We start from the raw sequence: 23,784 nt of genomic DNA on the forward strand, positions 1-23,784 counted from the left end.
TTATAGAGTATATTATTTATATTTAGAGTATATTATTTATTTTAATTCTAAAACGCACTTATCTGGCCTAGAAGCTGCAGCCCTGCTGAAGCAGCTGCCCTCCTCCTCTGTGGTCTGAAATTTGTTGCCACTGATTGGCTGCTTGAAGCACTGCTACTGAAATCAATAGGAACACTTGCCACCAATATGCTCTCTTGTCTTCAACATACATCGAGCCAGCACTAGACATGATTTGAGGCATGTGTATCACATGCGTCCAACTAAACACATCTCCTGTACCGCAAATAGCTAGGGGGAGGAAGAAGGCAAATTTGTGTGTGTGTGTGGGGGGGGGGGGTCTGCAGAATCTGTCAGCATAGGTAAACTGACCATATTAAAACCAAACACAAACTGAATTACAATGTAAATAGCGAACCAAAAAAACCCCAAATATTACATAAATACTGCACAGGAGAGCAGTTTCCAAGCAAAACGAATGTGGTAGTTACAGTATGTGATATGAAGGTCATTCTTTCTGTAATGAAGAAGCATATGAATGTGTACACAATGTTCAATGCAGTTAAACTTTCTAGCAAAAAAGTTAACATATGAAATTCCATCTGCTTCCCTATCCTGAACAAAAACGCTATTTAAGTTCTTTTTGTTGAGAAGAAAAAGGGAAATCACTATCATGTACCATTCCCATGGGTCCGTGAGAACATAAAATGTCGACAGCTCTTAGAGAGTAAAGTCAACTTCACAGGCATTGACTAAGACAAGAATCACAAAGAAAATGGGAAAGAAATGAAGCAACGTATATAAATACTCCGCAGGGAAGGTCCATTAAATATTAGAAGTACATTAAGAGTAAAGCAGAATAAAGTTCCATAAAATGTAAAAGGATTATACGAAAGGTATAATAAATATGAAGCAAGCTATGAGTTTCATCAGTGTCATGTTTTCTACATTTTATCCATTTTCGCTCTCTGTATACCAACGAATAACTGATGACTGCAGGCTTTTAAATTAATGCTACAAAAAATAAAAAAAAAACAAATAGAAAAAGTGGCTTACACGGGATAACATTTAAATGGACAAAGCCCCAAGGCCATTTGATACAGCTTCACATAAAAGGATACTATACAAATTGAAATAGATAAACTTAAATACAGAGTCCAGAAAAAAAATTTGTTATCTTAGAGAGGATATGATAACACTGTATAAATACAAAGAGATACTAACTGCTCTCTGATGACCTGTTCATTGACAAGACTGTACAAAAAAGAAGCAGTCTACTATTCAGAAGAGGGATGCAGGGACAGGTAATTACAATGAAGAGTTTGTGCTATCAAACTCAATTGATGACAAATATGGGTTGCATGAGTTTTTAGCATAGAGATATAAACGTTAAGACTTTTTGGAGTCATTATTGCAATTTTTGAGGTAATGCTTTGTTTTTTAATTGTTATGGATCAACCTAAATTAGTGGGTTACCACAAGCAGCACGATAATTCACCTAATACTCGTACCAGTAACAATATGCAGCTACATGAATACCTTAAGAACTAAAACATAAATCTTAATATTTTAGAATGCTTAGTTTTAATTGGATGCTGGTAATAAACATCGCACGCACAAATATGCACACTGCTGTTATCCATAATTTCCCTTTATTTCCCTACATTGTATGTTAATTGCTTAACAAACGGTTTATCACTATTTATACGCTTGAGTTGAGCAGCAGAAAAAAAAGATTTCATCCTCCATTTTTGTAACAAATCATTTTTAGTTTATAATTTTTACTCTGGCTGGGGACAGTTCAGTAGGTCATTAGCCTGCATGCTCTCCAATGTATTTCCAGGGAGATCTCCACACCAACACAAAGTCCTCAGCATCTATTTAATATACTAGTGGCCATCAGGGACATGTTTTATAAAACATGATCCTGCATTGCAAGGTTATAAAGTGACCGTAAGTGATCTCAACCCAAAGAAAAATACGGCTGAGCTTGAGTTTGGCAGCTGCCAAGTAATTATTATTTTTTTTGTTTTTTAAACTATGACTAAAGTTCACATTATTGATGCGCCCGTACACATTGCTGTGTCCATATTCTTAAAAAAACAACGTAGCGGAGAGCAAAATTGACATTCACTATACACCTAAACAAAAAAAAAAAAAAAACAGGGACTGTACGGTTCACCCATGTCCTACTGACAGGCTTAACCCCTTCAACCCACTATAGACGTACCGGGACGTCCAAAAAACGCCCACTAAGAAACCCCTATGAACGTACCGGTACGTCTAGCCCTTCGTGCAGCGTCAGGGACACATACCTGCCGCTGCACGGGAGACCAGGCTGTGGTTTGACAGCCTGGACTCCCCCCTGGCAGCAGAAGCCAGCGTCGCTGGCTTTCTGCTGCCCGATCTCCTGTAACAGCTTCCGGCGCGAAGCCGGAAAGATGTTACAGATAGAAATGCTCAATCGCGCTTTCCCTCCAGGTCACGTCACTACTGACGTGACCTGGAAGTTCACGGGAGGATCGGGTAGCCCAGCAGGGTCTGTCTAGACCCTGCTGGGTTACCCCATCACTCAGATGAGGGAGCTGTAACAGTTTCCGGCACGAATCCCGGTAAACTGTTAAAGCTGCAAATGCCCGATCGCGCGATTAGGCTTTCCCTTCCAGGTCACGTCACTACTCCCTTTACTCCCCACGATCTTCAAAAATAAACTAAAAAAAATTAAAAAAAATTTGGGTTTAGTTGGTGGGTGCCCTGTAATGTCCAGAAACCACAAAAAACTAGGCATGTGGGGTATTTCCGTAATCAGGAGAGGCGGCTGTACACTTTAGGCTGTATTTCTCTGCCGTAACACATACCTGTCATGATTAACTCATATAACGTAGTGGATGCATGGAAGGGTAACCCAGCAGAGGTGGTTAGTTTCTTTGTTTAGGCATTCAATGAGTTAATCTGAGGTTGATGTAAATGTGTTTTTGTGCATGCCCTCTGTATCTGTTCTGGCTAGAGGTGTCATCTTCCCAAAGGACCCCTGTGGTGATTCATGGCCTAACTGATAAGGACCCTGAGTTATAGGAATTCCATTCCTATCTTAAGTGGAGGGGTTTCCATCACCTTTACCCCACCATAACTTATTGGCACATCAAAGATGGGACCCGATTCTTGGGGATGGTGTCATATAATCAGTCATGTGGTCAGAGGGGCGTTTTGCTTGCAAAAGTCTGATTTAGGGACAATGCAGCGACCTCAAAGCAGAACTCCATGATATACTCTGATCGGAACAACATCACAAGAAACCATCTGGACTTAAGGAGTTCCCACAGGCCTACTTATTGGAGAAACTCGTGAGTGAGGGTCCTGTGTTTAAGTTCCTTTGTTTTTAAGAACTGTTTGCTGTTTTACTTTTATTTTGTATGTCTTGTTTTTGTAATTCTGGCACTGTGTAATCTTTGTCTTTTTGTTATTAAAATATTCATAATCCAAGTCTGTCTTTGGGCTCTAGTATTGATATCCACGAACCCTAAGAGAGGATAACACGTTACCATATTGTTAAGTTTTATAGGATATATATATATATGTTAGTTGCCCGGGGTGGGTTGATATATATATAGAGATAAAGGTTCTAATTCGGATTTCTCACGAATCCGGTATCAAAATCGTGAGTGGTGGCAGACTACCTGGGGGGATACAGGCAGGATTTGGGGGTTAATTTGGTATAGCTTATGCCTTGTTAAGGGGTCAAGTTAGTAAATCCAGAGGCCTGGTGCTATTAACCCCTTCATGCCCACGCCCTCCACACAGTCACGGCTTGGCAAGTAGTCCTGACCGTGACAATACCCTGTGCCAAAAATTCTCAGCAACACAGAAGTGTTGGTGAAAAAAGTGCACGAAATTAGAGCAACGGCTGACTTTGGCAGTGATTGGCGGCCAAACGGTTGCATGAAAATTGTCCAAATGCTCCTGGTGAAAGACTCTGGTAGACCGCTTTCCAAAAATGTTTACTTTTATGGGAACGTTCTCCTGGAGGACTGCTAAGCTGCTTCATAGATAGCATTGGCTTAGCACACACCGTGATCCAGTTTGCCGGCTCGTTACAACTTGCCCTGTAATGTCCAGAAAACCACAAAAAAACTAGGCATGTGGGGTATTTTCGTAATCAGGAGAGGCGGCTGAACACTTTAGGCTGGATTTCTCTGCCGTAACACATACCCTGTACAAAATATCCTCAGAAACACAGAAGTGTTGGTGAAAAAAGTGCACGAAATTAGAGCAACGGCTGATTTTGGCAGTGATTAGCGGCCAAATGGTTGCATGGAAATTGTCCAAATGCTCTTGATGAGATACTCTGGGTTGTCTGCTTTACAGAAATATATACTTTTATGGGGGTATTTATAATTAGGGGGGTGCTAAGCAGCCCCAAATGAAACATAGGTCTACTAAAGCAAAATGTGAAAATTTCACGTTTGGAATCTATAACGCGCATGGTCCCGTTTGTGCCCTGTAATGTCCAGAAAACCACAAAAAAACTAGGCATGTGGGGTATTTCCGTAATCAGGAGAGGTGGCTGAACAATTTAGGATAGATTTCTCTGCCGTAACACATACCCTATACAAAAAGTCCTAAGAATACTACAAAATACTATGACGCGTTGGTGAAAAAAGTGCAGGAATTAATTTCTGTGGCCACCTTTGACAGTGATTGGTGGCCAAATACCTGCATGTAGAATGCCCAAATACCCCTGATAGGATAGCCTGGATTGTCTGCTTTACAGAAATATATACCTTTGTGGGTGTTTTTGTTTTATTTTCTTTTAAAATTAGAGTTGCAGTCCCATCATACCTAATGTAAAAATTTAACGGCTTTGTATAAAGTAATGTACACCTAATACTATGTTGCCTATATGTGCTGGGAAAATAAGGAAAATCTATATAAATTAGGTATTTCTGAAATCAGGACACCTGAATTAATAAATCTGGATGGAATTTTCTGTCTGTTTACCTAATTTTGTATTTCAGAGGGAAAATGTAAAAAAACGGATGTTTTTTTTCTAATTTTTGCTAGTTTTTACTAAATTTCTAATTCTAAATTTTCAGCTAATCATCCAACTATGGTATCAAAAGAAAGCTCTATCTCTCCTTGAAAAAACAATATATAGTTTATATGAGTACACTATTCACAGGAAAAGAGAATCATCGCTGAACCGACATAGCGAAAAAATTGCTCCGGTCTTTGGGGTACCAAAAACACCTAGGATTGAAGGGGTTAAAGTGCACCTCTCTCACAGAAAAATGTTCAATATAAAAATATATTATTGCACATAAATCTCTAATTAAACAGAAGTCTAGTGGTGCATGCACTGCATCTGGGCAAACTTATTGGTAATGTCCAGGAACCAGCACCATCCAGTATAACTAGAGCGCTTTAACATAAACTCCCAATGATTTCTGTTATAGAGAAAGTCTCGTGGGCAGTCCTGCTGACTTCGTGCTGACTTCGTCACTGTTGGAGGGGAAGTGGGCGGGGAGTGGGGGGCGTGCCACAAAGCCCCTCCCACAACAGGGTTCCCAGGTATTCAGATAAAAGGCATCTGTCCGCCTAAGAAGATATTCCATTAAAAAAACAGAAGTTTACAGTAACACCATTAACCACATCTACACTGTATTTCTCATCACTTAATGTTATTTCAATGGACAAAATTGGCTTTTCTTTAAAAAAATAAGTACATTCCTAAGTGACCCCAAACTTCTGAATGGTAGTGTACAATATACATTTTACTGATGTTCTGTGCAAAGGATTCAGGATAACTCATGGCTTTTCGTATTGCTTGAACGCTATAGCACTAAACTTGAACTTCTCTGCTTCACGACTGGAGGTATTAGATTGAAATGTAAATAAGGGCTGAAACAACGAATCGATAAAATCGATAATAATCGATAACTGAAATCGTTGTCGACGATTTCCGTTATCGATTAATCGAGTGATCGATTCGTTGTTGGAGCACTCAGCTCCTTTTACTTACCTCCGCGAGCGTTCCGCACTTCAGCTACACGCTCTGCAGTCTCCGCCTTTTTTTAGCTACGTGACGGATGTGACGCGCTTCAATCAAGAGTTCAATAAAGTTTTAAACTTGAAGGTTGGAAGTGGAACGAGTCCGTAGCGGAGGTAAGTATTCTTTGTCTATGTGCGAATGTCTATGTGCGAATGTGTGGGTGCACGGCAGAGTGGAGGTGGGGGTGCACGGCAGAGTGGAGGTGGGGGTGCAGGGTGTGAGTGTGGGTGCAGGGCAGAGTGTGGGTGGGGGGGCAGGCCAGGGTAGGAGACTGTGTGCAGGGCAGAGTGGGGGTGGGGATGCAGGGCAGAGTTGGAGACTGGGTGCTGGGTGCAAAGTGCCAGGGCTGGGTGCAAAGTGCCAGGGCTGGGTGCAAAGTGCCAGGGCTGGGTGCAAAGTGCCAGGGCTGGGTGCAAAGTGCCAGGGCTGGGTGCAAAGTGCCAGGGCTGGGTGCAAAGTGCGTGGTTTAGGTATTAAAACTAGTTTGATAAATATTGTGTTTGGGTTCTCGTAACAAAATAAGAATGTTAATGTAAATTTTAAGTTTTTTTAACATCAAGTTCATTAAATTTTAAATAAACTAAAAGTTTGCATATTGTTTTTTTTTTATGCGATTAATCGAAAAATAATCGGCCAACTAATCGATTATTAAAATAATCGTTAGTTGCAGCCCTAATGTAAATAACTTATTAAAAATGTATACGTTTAGCAAATTACATCTATTCTATAGAAAAATAAAAGACAAATCATGTCTGATGAGGTTATGTGCAAGCAATTTGTTAGTAATAAATTACGTATTTAAAAAAAACTCCATTTGTTTTTAATTATATATATATATATATATATATATATATATATATATATATATATATATATATATATATATATATATATATATATATATATATACATATATATACACACACACACACATATACATACACACACACATATATATACAGCACTTTAGGGCACCGGTTATTGACCGATCTCACCGAACAATGTCAGTAGACTAAATCTGTCTCTTACAAGTGATTACTTTTTTTTAAAACTTTTATTATACAACGCATATTAATAATACTGCATAATGTGAATAACGCACAGGTTGTGAAAAAAATGAATGCGGTCTGTGCACACATACCTTTCCAGTGAAATGGCCCAGTGCAAATAAATAAATAAATAAATAAAATAAAAATCTAGATGCCCCTGGCCCAAAGTTTTGTTTTATTTGTTAGTTTTGGATGAAGGATACTGGATAGATACCTGTGAGATGTACAAACAAGATAACCTTTTTAGAATAGACAGTGGTGTTGCGTGTGCTTCATGACAGATCTCAGTTTGTAAGCGCTAGATTCTTATGGCGATTTACTCACATTACTCTTTCCTTAGCTTAATGTTTAGTAGACTTTGTTTTAGCTTAATAAATCTTAATTATATGACCAAAGAAATCCATTTTGACATGTTGCCATCATGCATCTGAATGGTATGGATAAACAGATTACTTATTTTATCCCCGATACCCAAGTTGAAACACATGATGCCTGGATATTTTGATCTACTTGGATATCCCTGGGGCTTAAAGGGGAAGTCTCAAAGAAAACCAAATATTTTTCCTTGAGCATGAAATACTGCAAGGAAACCCGATTTCATTTTGTTCCTTTATCTGCAGACCTGGAGGTTGCCATTGTTGTCAGTTGTGATATTTTGGGCCACTTCCCATGCCAAACACTACATTGAGCCGATTCTTCACGACAATGCTAATGAATTCCATTCCTCCATAGACTTTCATTAGTCATAGGATCTGGCTGGGTGAGCGAATGCATTATTTACCGCAGGCATCATTCAGGGTGTTTATCTAGCACAGGGGCGTCCAAAATGCGGCCCGTGGGACCTCGAGGTGCGGCCCGCGTGAAATCGGCAGCCAGGATCACAAGAGCCCTGCTGCTTACTTGTGGGAGGGTCTATTCTCTGCTCCAGTCCTGCCTCCTCTGTGGGGAGAACAAGGGAGGCCGCGCCCCCTGCTGAAGCCTGTGATCGGCATTGAGAGAGCTGTAGTGCAGGTGAGGGAGGGTGTTTGAATGAGTATGCCTGATTGAGGGAATAAATCTGTGAATGAATGAATTTGTGTGTGTGATAGCATGGATGTGTAAGTGCTGGAACCTAGCCATGATGGGACTGTGATTGCTGTTAGCAATCCCACTCCTATCATGCCAAGTCAGCCAGTACATGCTGAAACCTGGCTAGCTGCCCCCATTGTGTATTGATGCTGCCAGCAGTATGGGGTCTGCACTTACAGCCAACCTGTACCAGCATGTACTGGCTGACTTGGGATGATAGGAGTGTGATTGCTAACAGCAATCACAGTCCCATCATGCCTAGGTTCCAGCATTTACTGGTTGCCTGGGTATTAAAAGAGTGTGTTTGCTGTTAGCAATCACACTCCTATCATGCCAAGTCATATTGTTGATTTTTTTTGTCCAATTGTGGTGTGTTACTTTTAATAAAAGCTTGGTTACACACTAAAATTGGACAAAAAATACAATGCCCAGCCAACCAGTACATGCTGGAATCTGGGTATGCCTGAGATTGCTGTTTACAATAATAATATATAATGTTTTGTACAATTTTGGTGTGTAACTTACTTTTTAGGGCTGCAACTAACGATTATTTTAATAATCGATTAGTTGGCCGATTATTTTTTCGATTACAAGAACCCAAACACAATATTTATGAAACAAAATAACCCCAAACATTCTGAAAAGAGGTGGACTATTACTGTTCAAGAAACTTTGCCCCAGCCCTGGCACTTTGCACCCAGCACTGGCACTTTGCACCCGGCACTTTGCCCCAGCCTTGGCACTTTGCACCCAGCACTGGCACTTTGCACCCGGCACTTTGCCCCAGCCTTGGCACTTTGCACCCAGCACTTTGCACCCTGCACCGGCACTTTGCACCCAGCACTTTGCCCCTGCACCCAGTCTCCAACTCTGCCCTGCCCCCAGCCCTGCCCCCACACTCACACCCTGCCCCCACACTCACACCCTGCATCCCCACCCCCACTCTGCCCTGCACCCAGTCTCCTGCCCTGCACCCACACCCTGCATCCCCACCCCCACTCTGCTCTGCACTCAGTCTCCTACCCTGGCCTGCCCCCCCACCCCCACTCTGCCCTGCACCCACACTCACACCCTGGAAACCCCACCCCCACCCCGCCGTGGACCCCCACCCCCGCGAATCGCTCTGTGCGAATGGAGCCACTCGCACAGAGCGATTCGCACATAGACATGAAGAATACTTACCTCCGGAACGCGTCACATCCGTCACGTAACTAAAAGAAGGCGGAGACTGCAGAGCGTGTAGCAGAAGCGGGGAACGCTCGCGGAGGTAAGTAAAAGGAGCCGAGTGCTCCAACAACGTATCGATCACTCGATTAATCGATAACGGAAATCGTCGACAACGATTTCCGTTGTCGATTATTATCGATTTTATCGATTCGTTGTTTCAGCCCTATTACTTTTATTAAAAGAGTGTGGGGGTCATTTTCAGTTTCAGCTAAGTGAACCCTGAATTTTCGGTTTTGGTCCAGATTTTTATTTTAGTGTAGGGCTGAAACAACGAATCGATAAAATCGATAATCGATAACAGAAATCGTTGTCGACGATTTCCGTTATCGATTAATCGAGTGATCGATTCGTTGTTGGAGCACTTGGCTCCTTTTACTTACCTCCGCGAGCGTTCCCCGCCTTCTTTTAGCTACGTGACGGATGTGACGCGCTTCAATCAAGAGTTCAATAAAGTTTTAAACTTGAAGGTTGGAAGTGGAACGAGTCCGTAGCGGAGGTAAGTATTCTTTGCCTACGTGCGAATGTCTACGTGCGAAAATGTCTACGTGCGAATGTGTGGGTGCACGGCAGAGTGGAGGTGGGGGTGCACAGCGGGGTGGGGTTTCAGGGGATGCAGGGTGTGAGTGTGGGTGCAGGGCAGAGTGGGGGTGGGGGGGGCAGGGCAGGGTGTGAGTGTGGGTGCAGGGCAGAGTTGGAGACTGGGTGCAAGGGCACAGTGCAAAGTGCTGGGTGCAAAGTGCCAGGGCTGGGTGCAAAGTGCCAGGGCTGGGTGCAAAGTGCCAGGGCTGGGTGCAAAGTGCGTGGTTTAGGTATTAAAACTAGTTTGATAAATATTGTGTTTGGGTTCTCGTAACAAAATAAGAATGTTAATGTAAATTTTACGTTGTTTTTTTAACATCCAGTTCATTAAATTTTAAATAAACGAAAAGTTTGCATATTGGTTTTTTTTTAACCGATTAATCGAAAAAATAATCGGCCAACTAATCGATTATTAAAATAATCGTTAGTTGCAGCCCTATTTTAGTGCATCGCTAAAATAAATAGAACTATTTTATTTTTACTTATCCAGAATCCTGAATTTGTAGTCACAAAACTTTCTAGGCCCAGAAATCAGTGAGAGGAAAAGTAAAGGTTTTGTGTCATTTACTTTATTTTAATCTGCATATTTTATTAAAGGCCATATTTTCTCACAGTGAAAAATGAGTGCGGCCCTTGCACAGATACAATTCTGATGAAGTGGCCCACTGCAGAAAAAACTTGGACGCCCCTGATCTAGTAGGTAATAGGGCTAAAACATACACACAAAAGGTCAATACGCAGCTGCCTGAAAACATTTTTTTTTTTTTGCATATACACTATTTCTGAAAATGTTCAACCCTGATGAAGACCTATGTTTTCTAAATGTATAAGGCCATAAATAATTGTGCATTTGTTCATTTAAATACTGGGATTTAATACTGGGTATGCTTGGATTTAATTTTCTATTTTGTTTACAGAGGGCGTTACAGCTGCCCACCTACTTGAAGCACCCAACCAGTAGCAGGAAAGCTCTATGGAAATAAATTCCATAAGGTGGTCTGAATAGACCCTTGCCTGCAACATTCACTGAGCCGGTGTTATGTATATCACATGCAAGCAGTTGTATTTGCTTGTGTAAGTTGTATTGCTGATCAACACTGGAAAAAGTCCACCAAGGCTATATATCCTCAACCCTATGCAGAAGAAGCACATGGAAGATTCATCTTTATCAACGACGTAGAACTCTAGCCCATTTTGACTCTAGCTGTCGAAAAGACTCATCAGGGATAAGCACAGACATGAATGCTTGTGCCTAAGGAGACCTTTAATTTCACTTCCCTAATTAAAATAATCTGTCCAACCAGAACAAATGCACATGGCTGTGACATGCTATACATTTAAAGCCCATGGGTTTGCCATCCCTTTATGTAGAATTGTGTTGTATTGAATTTCTAATTGTTCACGGTTTAATGTGTCTATGGGAATACTACACAGGGCTGCTAAGACCCATCCCTTTGCGTATACTGACACTCTATGCACCTATGTCAAAGACATGGAAAGGGTACAGCTGGGTGTAATGGAATAACACATAGGGACAGCATGTAATTAGGTTTCTCATGCCTGTGCGATCACTCGGGTGTGAAATTAGAGACCTAGCAGTGTGACAAAAAATATATATGGTATATGTATATGTATGCATGTATGAAGCAGCCACCAAGTGAGCACCTGGATGGAATTTTATGCTAAATACGCAAAACCACAGCCAACTAAAATCACTAATGCGAGAGCTATAAAAAAAAATATATATATATAAAGAATAAGGTCTAAGGTACACACTATGAAAATGTGTGCGAGCATAGAAACAAAATATCTTTACTTGAGCAAAGACACCTACAGAAAATATACCGTGCCAGAGAAGAGTTACTTCAATGCAGAACACATTTCCATAAGAACTACAAGTAAACAGCGAGATAAGGTCAACCTGACAGCAGCGGTTTTATTTTCTACCTTACACACAGGTGATTAAATCAGCCTTTTCTACGGTTTGACTGTCCTCAGGTAAGTAAATCCTTTTAATCTGCTACTTTTATTAGCAACCCTCTAGTGGAAAGAAAGAAGAAAACAACAAAAAAAAGAAAGATAAACCCTTGCGCTGACTGCTGAATAGTGAATGAGAGATTAACACACACGCACATACACACATATATATATATATATATAAAATTTTATTTGATATAACGTGTTGCAAAACTACTCATTATTTATACACATCACTATCTAAAACTACTCCAAGACATCAACTCCTAAACGCCTGAAACAGAGTTCAACCACAGAGAAGAAACATTATGATCTGCCCATTGCTCCTGATGTAAAGACCATGGTCTGGTTTTAGATTCAGGAAATCTTTATGCCCACCCCATGCATGTTTAAATACCCTCTTTGCATCAGCATCTACCACTTCTATTGGGAAGCTGTTCCGCTTATCTACCACGCTCTCAATAAAGTAAAAGTTCCGCTGATCACATAAAATACATCAGACAGATGCACTAGCATCTCATCTAAATCAAGGGGTTAATTGCATTGCCCCTGGTCTGTCTTTCAGTCCCTGCATGTGACAAGCTAATTCTATGTATCTCCATCTGATTAAACTGCCGGACCGCTGCCATCTGGGGATGAGACGGGTGACGAGCACAGGGCAGACGGGGTGGCTTCTTACCTGTCCTCGCAGTCTCTGCACTTGATAACAACAGACAGCACTTTACAGAAGAGCTCCTCTGCCATACTGCAGCTCACGGTGCGACTCCTCGCCACACTTATTACATGTCCCGTTTGAAGTGAGTAGCACCGGGAAATGTATCGCGTCTCGGGCGAACGGACCCCAGCTGGGAGTCGACCGGGCACCTGTTAATAAAAGTTAAAGGCAGGCCACTGTAAAACGCTAATTGCACGGCACCGTGCTCTCTGTCTCCCTGGGAATAGGGCGGGCCGCAACCCCGCACTCCCTGACCCTCCCCGCCACGGCCGCGGCTCCCGTGGGGATTCCCGCCATCTTCCCGCCGCCCTGTTACCTGCCCCTAGCGTTGACTGTTGTCCCTGCTCCACCTTCCTTTCCAGTTACAACTGGGATATGGCTAACCGAAGGGAGGCGAGGATAAATGCAAGGGCCCCTCAGGGCAGGTGTACAGATTAGGTGACTCGTTATTGCCCCGTGTAGTGATTACTTTTCAGCAATGCCAATGACTTTCAAATTAAGAACGTTTCCATTTTTTTTTTCCATTGACGCGACAGATTTTTTTTTGGTTAATTGTTGAATGGGGACAATTAAATATAAAAAGGCTGTTGGCTAAAGCAAGTGTAGCCATTCCCCTAGTATTACATAGGGGTAGGATACAAGTACCACAGGCAAAGGAAAAATACCTCAAATTCAAATGGGAAAAGTGTATTACTGTATATTATAGCACGACTCCACTAACTAAAGTATACGTCACTTCTTAAAGTACATGGAGTGCCAGCTGTCCAGGTTAAATCAGCATGGGTGGTTAGCATGCTTCCTTCTGTATAAATTGCCCTCATAATCACATTACGTCATTTAATAGCTGAGTGGTCCCTTCAGATATTTGTGGTGCCCCCATTTCCGATGCACCTCTCCATATGCATTTGCCCCTTTCTCTACTATTTACCATGTAGAAGATATGCTTGCCAGAACACACGCGTGATATATTTTCCGCCAGTTAGCTCCAGCGCTGGCTCGGCAGACACCCTGGACAGGGGTCTAAGTAGTACCCCGTTTGCATGTATGAAAAATGCTCTTCTTTCCTGTAAGCGGCACTTAACCTCAGACCAAGGATTGAGCGCGGCTCTGCAGCTTCTCCCTAAGGTTAGTGGGGTTTTTTTCCCTTCTTTTTCTTGTGAGCTAATTAAATGCATATGAAGGTATCGATCAAATACGTCCATATGGGATACTTGCACCTTAAATATGTGGTGCAAGTCTGGGCACCCGTTCAAAAGAAATTATGGAACCTGTAGAGGTGGGCTACAAAGCTAATGAGGGGAATAAAACACCTTAGTTAACGGGCTAGAGAAGTTGAATTAGTTTACAGAAGGGAAAATGTTATGTAATGTAAGTATATAGGGGGGCAACCCAACGTTCTCTCTGATGACCTGTTCACTAACCCCTTGCTCCCATGCCATCATAAAAATGTATACTAGAAGAACCCATGGCCATGTTATGCATCGTGCCCTCTCAAATTCCAAAAAATTTCAAAAAATGCTAACAAACTCGAACTTGTTCTTGGAAAAAAAATTACAGAACAATGATAATGGCTAACTTCAGCAAATATAGTTGGCCAAATAGCTGCATTACAAGTGCTTAAAACCTCACGTTGAAATAGCCCAGATTGTCTACTTTCCAGAATTATTTACAATGTTGTAGGCTAGTGCAAGTAGACCAAAGATGATTTGGACAACGTTTTTTGTGTCATTTTAGTCCATTCGTTTTCTGACAATGAATTTAGTTTCCTGCCCCTTTACTATGCACAAAAATCTGAGGGCATTTTACTTCGGAAATGGCCTTAAACACTATCTCACACTCACTCTCTCTTACACTCACGCTCTCATACACGTTCTCCCTTCCTTCTCCATCAACCACTTACGTGTCCCTGCCTCCCTAACACGCAGCTCTCCATCAAAGAAAAAAATACGTATGTGGGGCATGTCTCTAATCAAGGGACATTGCCAAACATAAATTGGCTCACTGATCTCAGAGGCATCTACTGCGTAGAAGAAATTCTAAGCAAAAGTGCAAAAATAAATAAAAGGATTTTTATCTTAGTATAGGTTTTTACATACTAGCACCAACAATTATTTGTGGGTTTCTATGGTTTCAACTGAAAGCCCTATTTTTTCTGGAAAAAAAGGGATGTATAATTTGTGTGGGTACATTAAACATGGAAAATAGAAATCTTGATTAAACAGACATATTGTAAAAATGGCAAAAACCGTACAATACTAATGGTGCTAAAAGCCTTGAAAAGGAAAGGGTTAAGGAAATTCATTTTCATGCAAAAAAATACAAAAAGGGAAGCACATCCTGCATGCACATAAACAATATGTACATACAAAGCAGGGGGCTGTGCACATCCCACTAAATCAACTTAAAACAACTGTGTTAACAATAAATGTTGGGGGTTCTGTCACACTGCATAGCAACACCCAAACTTTTTTGTAGATTTGTTTGTGTATAGATTCAGTCCCTGACTAGACCTTTGGGTCAGATCCGATGCAAAAGAGTCTCTGTGGGTAAATGTGTGTCGGGGTTAATGAGGAGGAGTCCGGAATGCAGGAAACCACTAATCCAGGAAGCAAAATACAGCAAGGTCAAATAAGAATAGCCAGGATCAAGTTCATGGAGATCAGCAAAGTCCAGTAAGAATAGCCAGGATCAGGTTCACGAAGATCAGCAAAGTCCAGTAAGAATAGCCAGGGTCAAGTTCATGGAGATCAGCAAAGTCCAGTAAGAATAGCCAAGGTCAGGTTCACGGAGATCAGCAAAGTCCAGTAAGAATAGCCAAGGTCAGGTTCACGGAGATCAGCAAAGTCCAGTAAGAATAGCCAGGGTCAGGTTCATGGAGATCAGCTAAGTCCAGTAAGAATAGCCAGGGTCAGGTTCACGGAGATCAATAGGAAACACAACTGCAAGCAGTGAGGACTGATGTCATCCAAGCGTGTTTCCCGTCATCTCTACCCGGGGATGAATAAAGCTTAGTGAGGGCGAGCGCACGCGCACAGGAGCAGCCCTGCCGTAGGAGCAGAAGGATCGACGCTGAACCCGGCACCAGTGGTTAGCGGGTACTCAGGTGAGTGGCTTCGTTGGGGTCCCGGGCAGGGATCCTGACACTGTGTTACAGTTGCACAGATTCAGCCTCATGATAACTGATATAGCATTAGAAAGGACTCACCAAGATTCAGGTACTTTAATGTAGCGGTGGTCTAAGTGACCTATACCCGTAAAGTGCGACAGAATCCCCAATATTTTTCTTTTGCTTCAATTAGGTGTTTTAAGAAGCATTGAGTGTGCACTGATTCCCTTTTGGATAATTTTTTTAAACCTAAATCAGTGAAGTGGCTTCTTAATAAAAGCAATATAGAGGTTGTGCTATCAAATTGATACTTTTAAAAAAGTACAGAGCGCTGGTATACAAGTACAGAGCTGTATGTAGGGGTGTCTGCTGCCCAACGAGCAACTGTGAGTAGGCAGTAACCATTGCCTCTCAAGCTCCGCCCCCGGTGCCTCAGTTCCCGGGGTGGGGGGAGCTTACTGCGCATGCTGATTGCTATCAGGGCTGTGGTCTTGATTCCTGTTGTTCTGCCGAGCTCTACTTCTGCCCCAAAAGGCAGGATAAAGGTAGAGCTTGGTAGGATAGAGGGGAAAAATCTGGACTGTCCCGCACAAAACTGAATCTTCCTCTAATTGGCCCAACATTAGGGAAGCGCAAGGTCCGTCATGTCAGACCTCAGCTTCTGTGCTTCCTATCGCTGTGTGCCAGCAAATGATACCAAGCGTCGGGACATGATGTCATATCCTGGGGCTCAGCATCAATCACTGTACGCACTGCCAGGAAGCAGCAAAGCAGGTCTGAAGCAACAGACACAGACCTCATGCTCCCATGACAAGAAATAAGAAGTAGAGGACGAGAAGGAGGAGAAAAGTAAGGATGCTGAGAAAGTGGGTAGGTATCTGAAGGTGCAGCGGCATAGATGAGGAGAAAGGGATGTATCTGATAGAGAGCAAGGTAGATGATGACGGGAAGGGAGGAAATGATGGAGAGAAAGGTGTGCCACGTCATTGCGGGAAGCATCACCCATTTAAAGGGGAAATATGTGGGTCCTATCAGGGCCCCACTCCCACAACCGGGAGGATTCAAGTCTTGATAAGGAGAACCGGTGCTTCTCTGGGCCCAATCCAGAGAGTTACCAGGTATGCTTGTAGGAGATGTGTTTGGGCGATATGAAAGAAGCAGACATTTTAATAAATTAACACATAGGTTCATATTATTTGGGGGTTTTTTGGCCGAAGATCTGTAGACATTGAATTCCTGGAAACATTATTTTAGCTGCCTACTTTCAGTAGTTAGAGTCCGTGTATCTTTATGCGAAAAAACACTTTCATGACGTGTTGAGCCTCAGGGCTGATTCTTGTTTCTTAACAGGACAACCAGTACATAAAACATTTGGTGTGATTTTAATGTTAGGATTAATATTTTAATCCTAGAAGTGTTCTGTTGCATGTTATTTTACAGTTTTGTCAACCTGGAAGTATGAGCGATCACATTCTTGCAGTGCTCTAGGTAAATACCAATAATCTGAGGGCTGCTTAAATAACTCACTTTAGGTAAGGTCGAAATTAACATATTTCTATTTATATTTTTAATATATATTGCTTATTACATAGGGTTTGGGCACTACTTTGAGCTGGATCTTGTAACTGAATACTGAGTTTTGGAATAATTGTCTTTCTGTTTTAAGATATTCCAGTGAACAGGTTTTCTATATACACTCCCTGTTTGCTTTAGCAAAGGAATGAAGTCGTTGACTTTATGATTCTAGGAGGATTGAAAGGTCTAAATAAAGGTAGGGAAAGCAAACATTGCTTCACAAATCCGAGAATGGATATCAGTAGCTTTTAAGTGATGGTATTTGCTTTGGAAACATTAATAAAACTCTTGTGGACGTAAGTGAATTATGTCCAGATCAATCCATTGCCAAAATATTTGCTTTATATATTTTTACAGTACTTTTTTATGTGATTGTGTTAAAAGAAAGGAAACAAGACACAAAGTAATTTGACTATGTACATGCTATAATAAGATTAGTAAAGTATAGAAAAGCTCATGAGAAGTCAGACAAACCAATGGAGTGCAAGAAATGTGTACTGGCATAAAACAAATAGCATCAACTTGATGCTAAATATTTCAAGAGGCTCTAGCAATGAGGGAGATAAACAGTACTGAAGATCAATGTTGTCATTTGCAAATAAAAATAGGCATTTGTCCACCAAATGGTGTGCAGGATGTTGCAGTTCTGATTGGCGTTCATAATACAAGTGGTTTTAGAAGCCAAGGCATAGGCAATGGAAGAAGATGGGACTGTAAATAATTGCTCTCTGTTATGACTTGGTAAATGTGTGTAAGGACATTGTTAACCCTCTTCCCTTTGCCTTAAACTCCCTTAAAATATATTTGAAGTCATTTCAGACTTTTTTTTTTTAGGTTAGCCAGCAAGGAAAGCATTTTCTAAATATTTTACTGTGAGTACAATATGGAGATTTTTGTTACACAAATTTTTAGATTTTTTTTTTTACTCTTTTTATTTCTTTAGACATTTTTCTTCAGAGAGCAATGAAATATGACTAGGAAGATTCCTTCTTGAAATTGAAGGGGACTCTTATTAACGTTATGACGGACATCACTTCGGTCATTCAAATATATATATATATATATATATATATATATATATATATATATATATATATATATATATATATATATATATAAAATGTTACCCCACTTTTTACGCTGATCTGTCTCCATTAGATCATTACTAAATGTACATGAGCATATATGAACACTGTCAGCACTTGTACTGTCAATGAGAAAAAGGGAGACAGGAATTGACCTTTTTTACTCAAACACTTAAAATAAAAACTGTGCAAAACTTATTTTTGAAATAAGCGGCATTTGTTTAATAATTTTATTAAGCGTAAGAAGTAAAGTTTACTGAAGCATTTAAATATCTCCGCTCTAATGATTTAGTGAGTCAGGGAGATTTTACTGCCAATGTGAAATAGGGGGGAATGTACTTTTCTCAGGACATAATAGCATAACTTAAGTGAAGAGATTAATGTCTTGTGCTTGGTGTGTGTTAATTTAACATTTATGACTAAATAAGCTGCTGATGTGTATGTCGCCAGGTTCCCATTTAAGTATATAGTAAAGTGGAACTGGTAGGATAGCAGCTGTTCAAAATCCCCATCCAGGGATGCTGAGCTTTCACCAAATGAGTCATTTGCTTTAGGCTTTTGTGAGTTTGCCTATAGTTAATGTATACATTTAACCTTCTCCCGGTGCTCTCCAAGGTCATAGCAGGTGAAATTTGCAACAATATCAGCGGACCCAAAAAGAACCCTATAGGGTCCACCATTTTGATTATATTTTATTTGAGTACAGTTAGGTACTTGCTGGATTCTTCTCAATGTCTCGCCTCGGTTTCTTTCATGAAACTGCATTTTATGGATCTCTGCCCTTCCTCTAAAGACACAGTTTTTCTCCTAGAAGTATCTACTTTCCTGGTAGCTCCATTATGAATTCACTGATGGGGCACCACTGGGGTTTTCATGCAAAGCTAGAATATTGGTTGAGATATGGCAACACTGTCTTTAACAGAAGAAGCCTCACCACATGACACCATTGTACAGCGCTACGGAATTTGATGGTGCTATATAAAACAATAAATAATAATAATAAAAGACATCTAAGCGATCAGAACATCCTGCAGAAATGTAGGAGATCCATAGCTGGCCAGCCTACATATAACATTAGGTGCAAGGTGTATTTTGTTTGCCAGCTGATAAATTGCTTGCTTTAAAAAATACAAAGTATTGTGAAATATACTATTTATTTTTATAAATAGTCTAGGACATATTAACAAACAATTTGCATTTTAAGATAATAGCTAGTTTAATTAGTAAACCTGTGTGTAATCCCATGCGCTTCATAGTGTGTCCCTGAATGGCAGAAATAAATTGTGGTCACCCTATTTGCCAGAAGTCTGGCGCAAAAAGTGCGTGTGTCCAACTGTGACCAACTGACACATACTTGATAAACCACTATTTTAACCACTCAGAGGAGGAGGCAGGAGCAAAGATGTGGGATATAGCATCTGACATGAGACTGCTGTATCTATGCGTTCTTTTAAACCTTGTGATTATAATTTTACTTTGCATCAAATCCTTGTTTGGATTAGCAAAATCACTTAAAGGTTGCCCTGACAGAGAACATGATGTTCACCTTGCCAGTTTTTCTGAGGACATCATGAGGTATGTTTTAAATATTCAGAAGTCCTTACTGCAGATTGACAGTGACCACAGGTGTGCACTGTCCCGTGCACAAGAGATTATATTGGCTCTTGAAAATAAAATAAACTCCAGATGTGAACCCAATGAATACCATTCCAGAGAGGAAGCCAGGAAGCCCAGCTTCTCTCAGGCAGAAGAGATCAAAAGACTCCAGGCAGTGATTTTCAATTTGACAGAGGGGAAGAAGATGTCAGAACATTGCCTGGAGGAAAAAATTGAGAAATTGTCCCATCTGGAGGAGAGCATAGCCATGAAAGAGAACGCCATCCAAACACTGACAGATAAAATTTCTAGAATGGAAGAGGTCACTGGTGGACTGAAAAAGACGGTGAGTGACCTGAACATTAAGCTCTCTCATTTTGAAAAGGAAACGGACCTGTTGGTTGAAGAGAACTCACAAATAAATTACCTGTTGCTAATTAGCAAACAGGAAAACATGGATCTAACCAGCAAACTGGAAGAATATGATGAGGCCTTTGCAACCATGGAGATTGAATATGGGAAATCAACTACTTCTGATGGACAACCCATGTCGGAGGCTACAGTTAAAATGCCTATGTTTAAGATCTTTACAACAGAGATCAGACGCCAGGAGATGAATTCCCAGAGTCCAATAACCAAAGGGTGCGATATGAACCTCTGATTGATGAAGTTATTGGTCTAAGACATCAGCTCACCAGTATAAATGAACTTAAACATCAGCTGCTGTCTTTCTAAAGTAGTCTCAAGAGCTAGCCTAAAATTTTAGCTTTTTGATCAACTGTAGTTTGTCTTTAACACCTTCATGACAACGGTTGATTTTATTTTTTGTATGCTTCGTAACATTTCTACGGTGCTCGTGTTTAGCTGAAATAATTTTCTTCTTTCCCGTTTACTGAACCCACACAAGTTTTCTTTAGCTGTCATTCTTTTGATTGTATCATATCATTTACTATTAAAAAAAGTATAAAATGTGAAAATTGAGAAAAAAAAGGACTTAAAAAATATTTTACTCATCTATAAAAGCTAGTGAAAAAACCTGCTAAATAGATTCTATTTGTCCTGAGTTTAGGAATACCCAATGTTTTTTTTGTTGCTTTTTTCTGCACGTTATGAGACAATAAGTACAAGTAGCATTTTTTGCTATTTCCAAACCATTTGTTCCAAATCTGGTAATTCTTCCCCATGTGCTATTTCGGATATCTTTGAAGCTGGCCAATGCACTTTACCCCATCAGACCATATATTTTTGAAGACTAGACACCCCAGGGTATTTTAAATGCTAGTATTTTAACTCTTTACATGTACTAATTATACCACCAGTCTTTGTCAAACTTTGTCAAGGGAAGGGGAGGTGGCACAACAGAAACAGAATAACTTAATTAAAACTTATACACCAGACTAGTCTCATCATACAGATAACAATGGTAAATACACAACAGTATTAAAGAGATTAGCGAAATAGCACTTAATTAAACAAAGACTAGACAGTGAGACTTTCTTCAGACATACAAATGGAGAGAAGGAAGTGATAATATAGAATACCTATAAAACTTGTCTTTCCAGAGCTTTCCGTATCCTATATAAAGAGTCTGTATGGAATCATGTTTTATACACCGCAAAATTCTAAATGCTAATATGTTAATGATAAGACAAAAATAATTTGACCCCCTGCTGATTTTGTACTTTTGCCCAGTGACAAAGACATGATCAGTCTATAATTTTAATAGTAGGTTTATTTGAACAGTGAGAGACAGAATAACAACAAGAAATCCAGAATAATGCATTTCAAATAAATTATACATTGATTTGCATTTTAATCAGTGAAATAAGTATCCCCTATCAATCGGCAAGATGTCTGGCTCCCAGGTGTCTTTTATACAGGTAATGAGCTGAGATTAATCTGAGTTTGTTACCTGTATAAAAGACACCTGTCCACAGAAGCAATCAATCAATCAGATTCCAAACTGTCCACCATGGCCAAGACCAAATAGCTGTCCAAGTATGTCAGGGACAAGATTGTAGACCTACACAAGGCTGGAATGGGCTATAAGACCATCGCCAAGCAGCTTGGTGAGAAGGTGACAACAGTTGGTGCGATTATATGCACAAATCTCCCTCAGTTATGGCTTCATGCAAGATCTCACCTCGTGGAGTTTCGGTGATTATGAGAATGGTGAAGAATCAGCCCATAACTACACAGGATTATCTTGTCAATGATCTCAAGGCAGCTGGGACCATAGTCACCAAGAAAACAATTGGTAACACACTATGCCCTGAAGGATTGAAATCCTGCAGCGCCCGCAAGGTCCCCCTGCTCAAGAAAGCACATGTACAGGCCCATCTGAACAATGAACATCTAAATGATTCATAGGAGAACTGGGTCAAAGTATTGTGGTCAGATGAGACCAAAATCTAGCTATTTGGCATCAACTCAACTCACCGTATTTAGAGTAGGAGGAATTCTGCGTATGACCCCAAGAACACCATCCCTACCGTCAAACATGGAGGTGGAAACATTCTGCTTTGGGGGTGTCTTTCTGCTAAGGGGACATTAATCTATTAATCTGGTCTGTTTGAGTACAGAGCTTTCATAAACCTTATTCCTTATTCACTTTAGTCTTATTTTATATAAAAACACATGGTTATTTATTATTACATGGTAAGGATCCTACATTTTATAATATTTTATTATGTAAATTATGAATGTGTTAGACGTTATGAAAATACAGATCAGATTAATTAATTCATGGAACTGGCAGTCTCATAAACAAATATATAAAGGCAAATAACTCAAACATCCATAGTAGTTGTGATCAAAGCAAAGGTAAAGAAAACTACCCCTTAAACGAAAAACATTGAAAAATGCCTTTTTCTCCTTAACTAGTTTTTTCCCCCTAATATTTGCCATTATGTGTATGTGCATTCTTGCTCTTGTGCAATGCATAGGACCAAGTGTATATGAGATCTGCAAAGATCTAGATCAGACCTGGGCAAAGCACGGCCCGCGGGCCACATCCGGCCCGCTGAATAGCTCGGACCGGCCCGCAAAGAGTGTCCTGGTGACTCACCAATGAGTCCGGTGTCCCCCCCCGCCCCGGTCACTTACCTTAAACTCCTGTGTTGGAAGCGTTTGTCTCGGGTGCCGGCGCTTTACGCTGGGCGCCGGCATATGACGTCAGACGCCGGCGATCAGCAGTGAAGCGCCGGCACCCGAGACAAACGCCTCACGCTTCCAACACAGGAGTTTAAGGTAAGTGACCGGGGCGGGGGGGGGGGATCCTGAGAAGGGGGGGTTAGGGAGTTAGAGGGGAGATACTGAGAAGGGGGGGTTAGGGAGTTAGAGGGGAGATACTGAGAAGGGGGGTTAGGGAGGGAGGTCTTACTGTGTGTGTGTGTCTTACTGTGTTTGTGTGTGTGTGTCTTACTGTGTGTGTGTGTATCTTACTGTGTCTGTGTGTGTCTTACTGTGTCTGTGTGTGTCTTACTGTGTCTGTGTGTGTCTTACTGTGTCTGTGTGTGTCTCACTGTGTCTGTGTGTGTCTTACTGTGTCTGTGTGTCTTACTGTGTCTGTGTGTGTCTTACTGTGTCTGTGTGTGTCTCACTGTGTCTGTGTGTGTCTTACTGTGTCTGTGTGTGTCTTACTGTGTCTGTGTGTGTCTCACTGTGTCTGTGTGTGTCTTACTGTGTCTGTGTGTGTCTTACTGTGTCTGTGTGTGTCTCACTGTGTCTGTGTGTATCTTACTGTGTCTGTGTGTGTCTTA

The 23,784-nt window shown here is 41.0% G+C and overlaps 1 protein-coding gene across 1 annotated transcript in view; it reads right to left on the bottom strand.

Annotated features, from left to right (window-relative positions):
* The window catches only part of LOC149300531 (spindle assembly abnormal protein 6 homolog), a 40,528-nt gene extending 24,295 nt beyond the window's left edge, over window positions 1-16,233 (bottom strand). Inside the window, exons 1-2 of the mRNA XM_089485027.1 lie at window positions 16,093-16,233; window positions 12,626-12,810 (exon numbers count right to left, since the gene is read on the bottom strand). Of these exons, the coding sequence (XP_089341153.1) occupies window positions 12,626-12,810; window positions 16,093-16,233 (326 nt within the window). The remainder of the gene's footprint in view (window positions 1-12,625; window positions 12,811-16,092) is intronic.
* Window positions 16,234-23,784: the final 7,551 nt, after the last annotated feature.

The sequence above is a fragment of the Sceloporus occidentalis genome, unplaced genomic scaffold (assembly GCF_023333645.1).
Source record: "Sceloporus occidentalis isolate IW3139 unplaced genomic scaffold, rSceOcc1.0.p SCAF_24, whole genome shotgun sequence".
Lineage (NCBI taxonomy): Eukaryota > Metazoa > Chordata > Lepidosauria > Squamata > Phrynosomatidae > Sceloporus > Sceloporus occidentalis.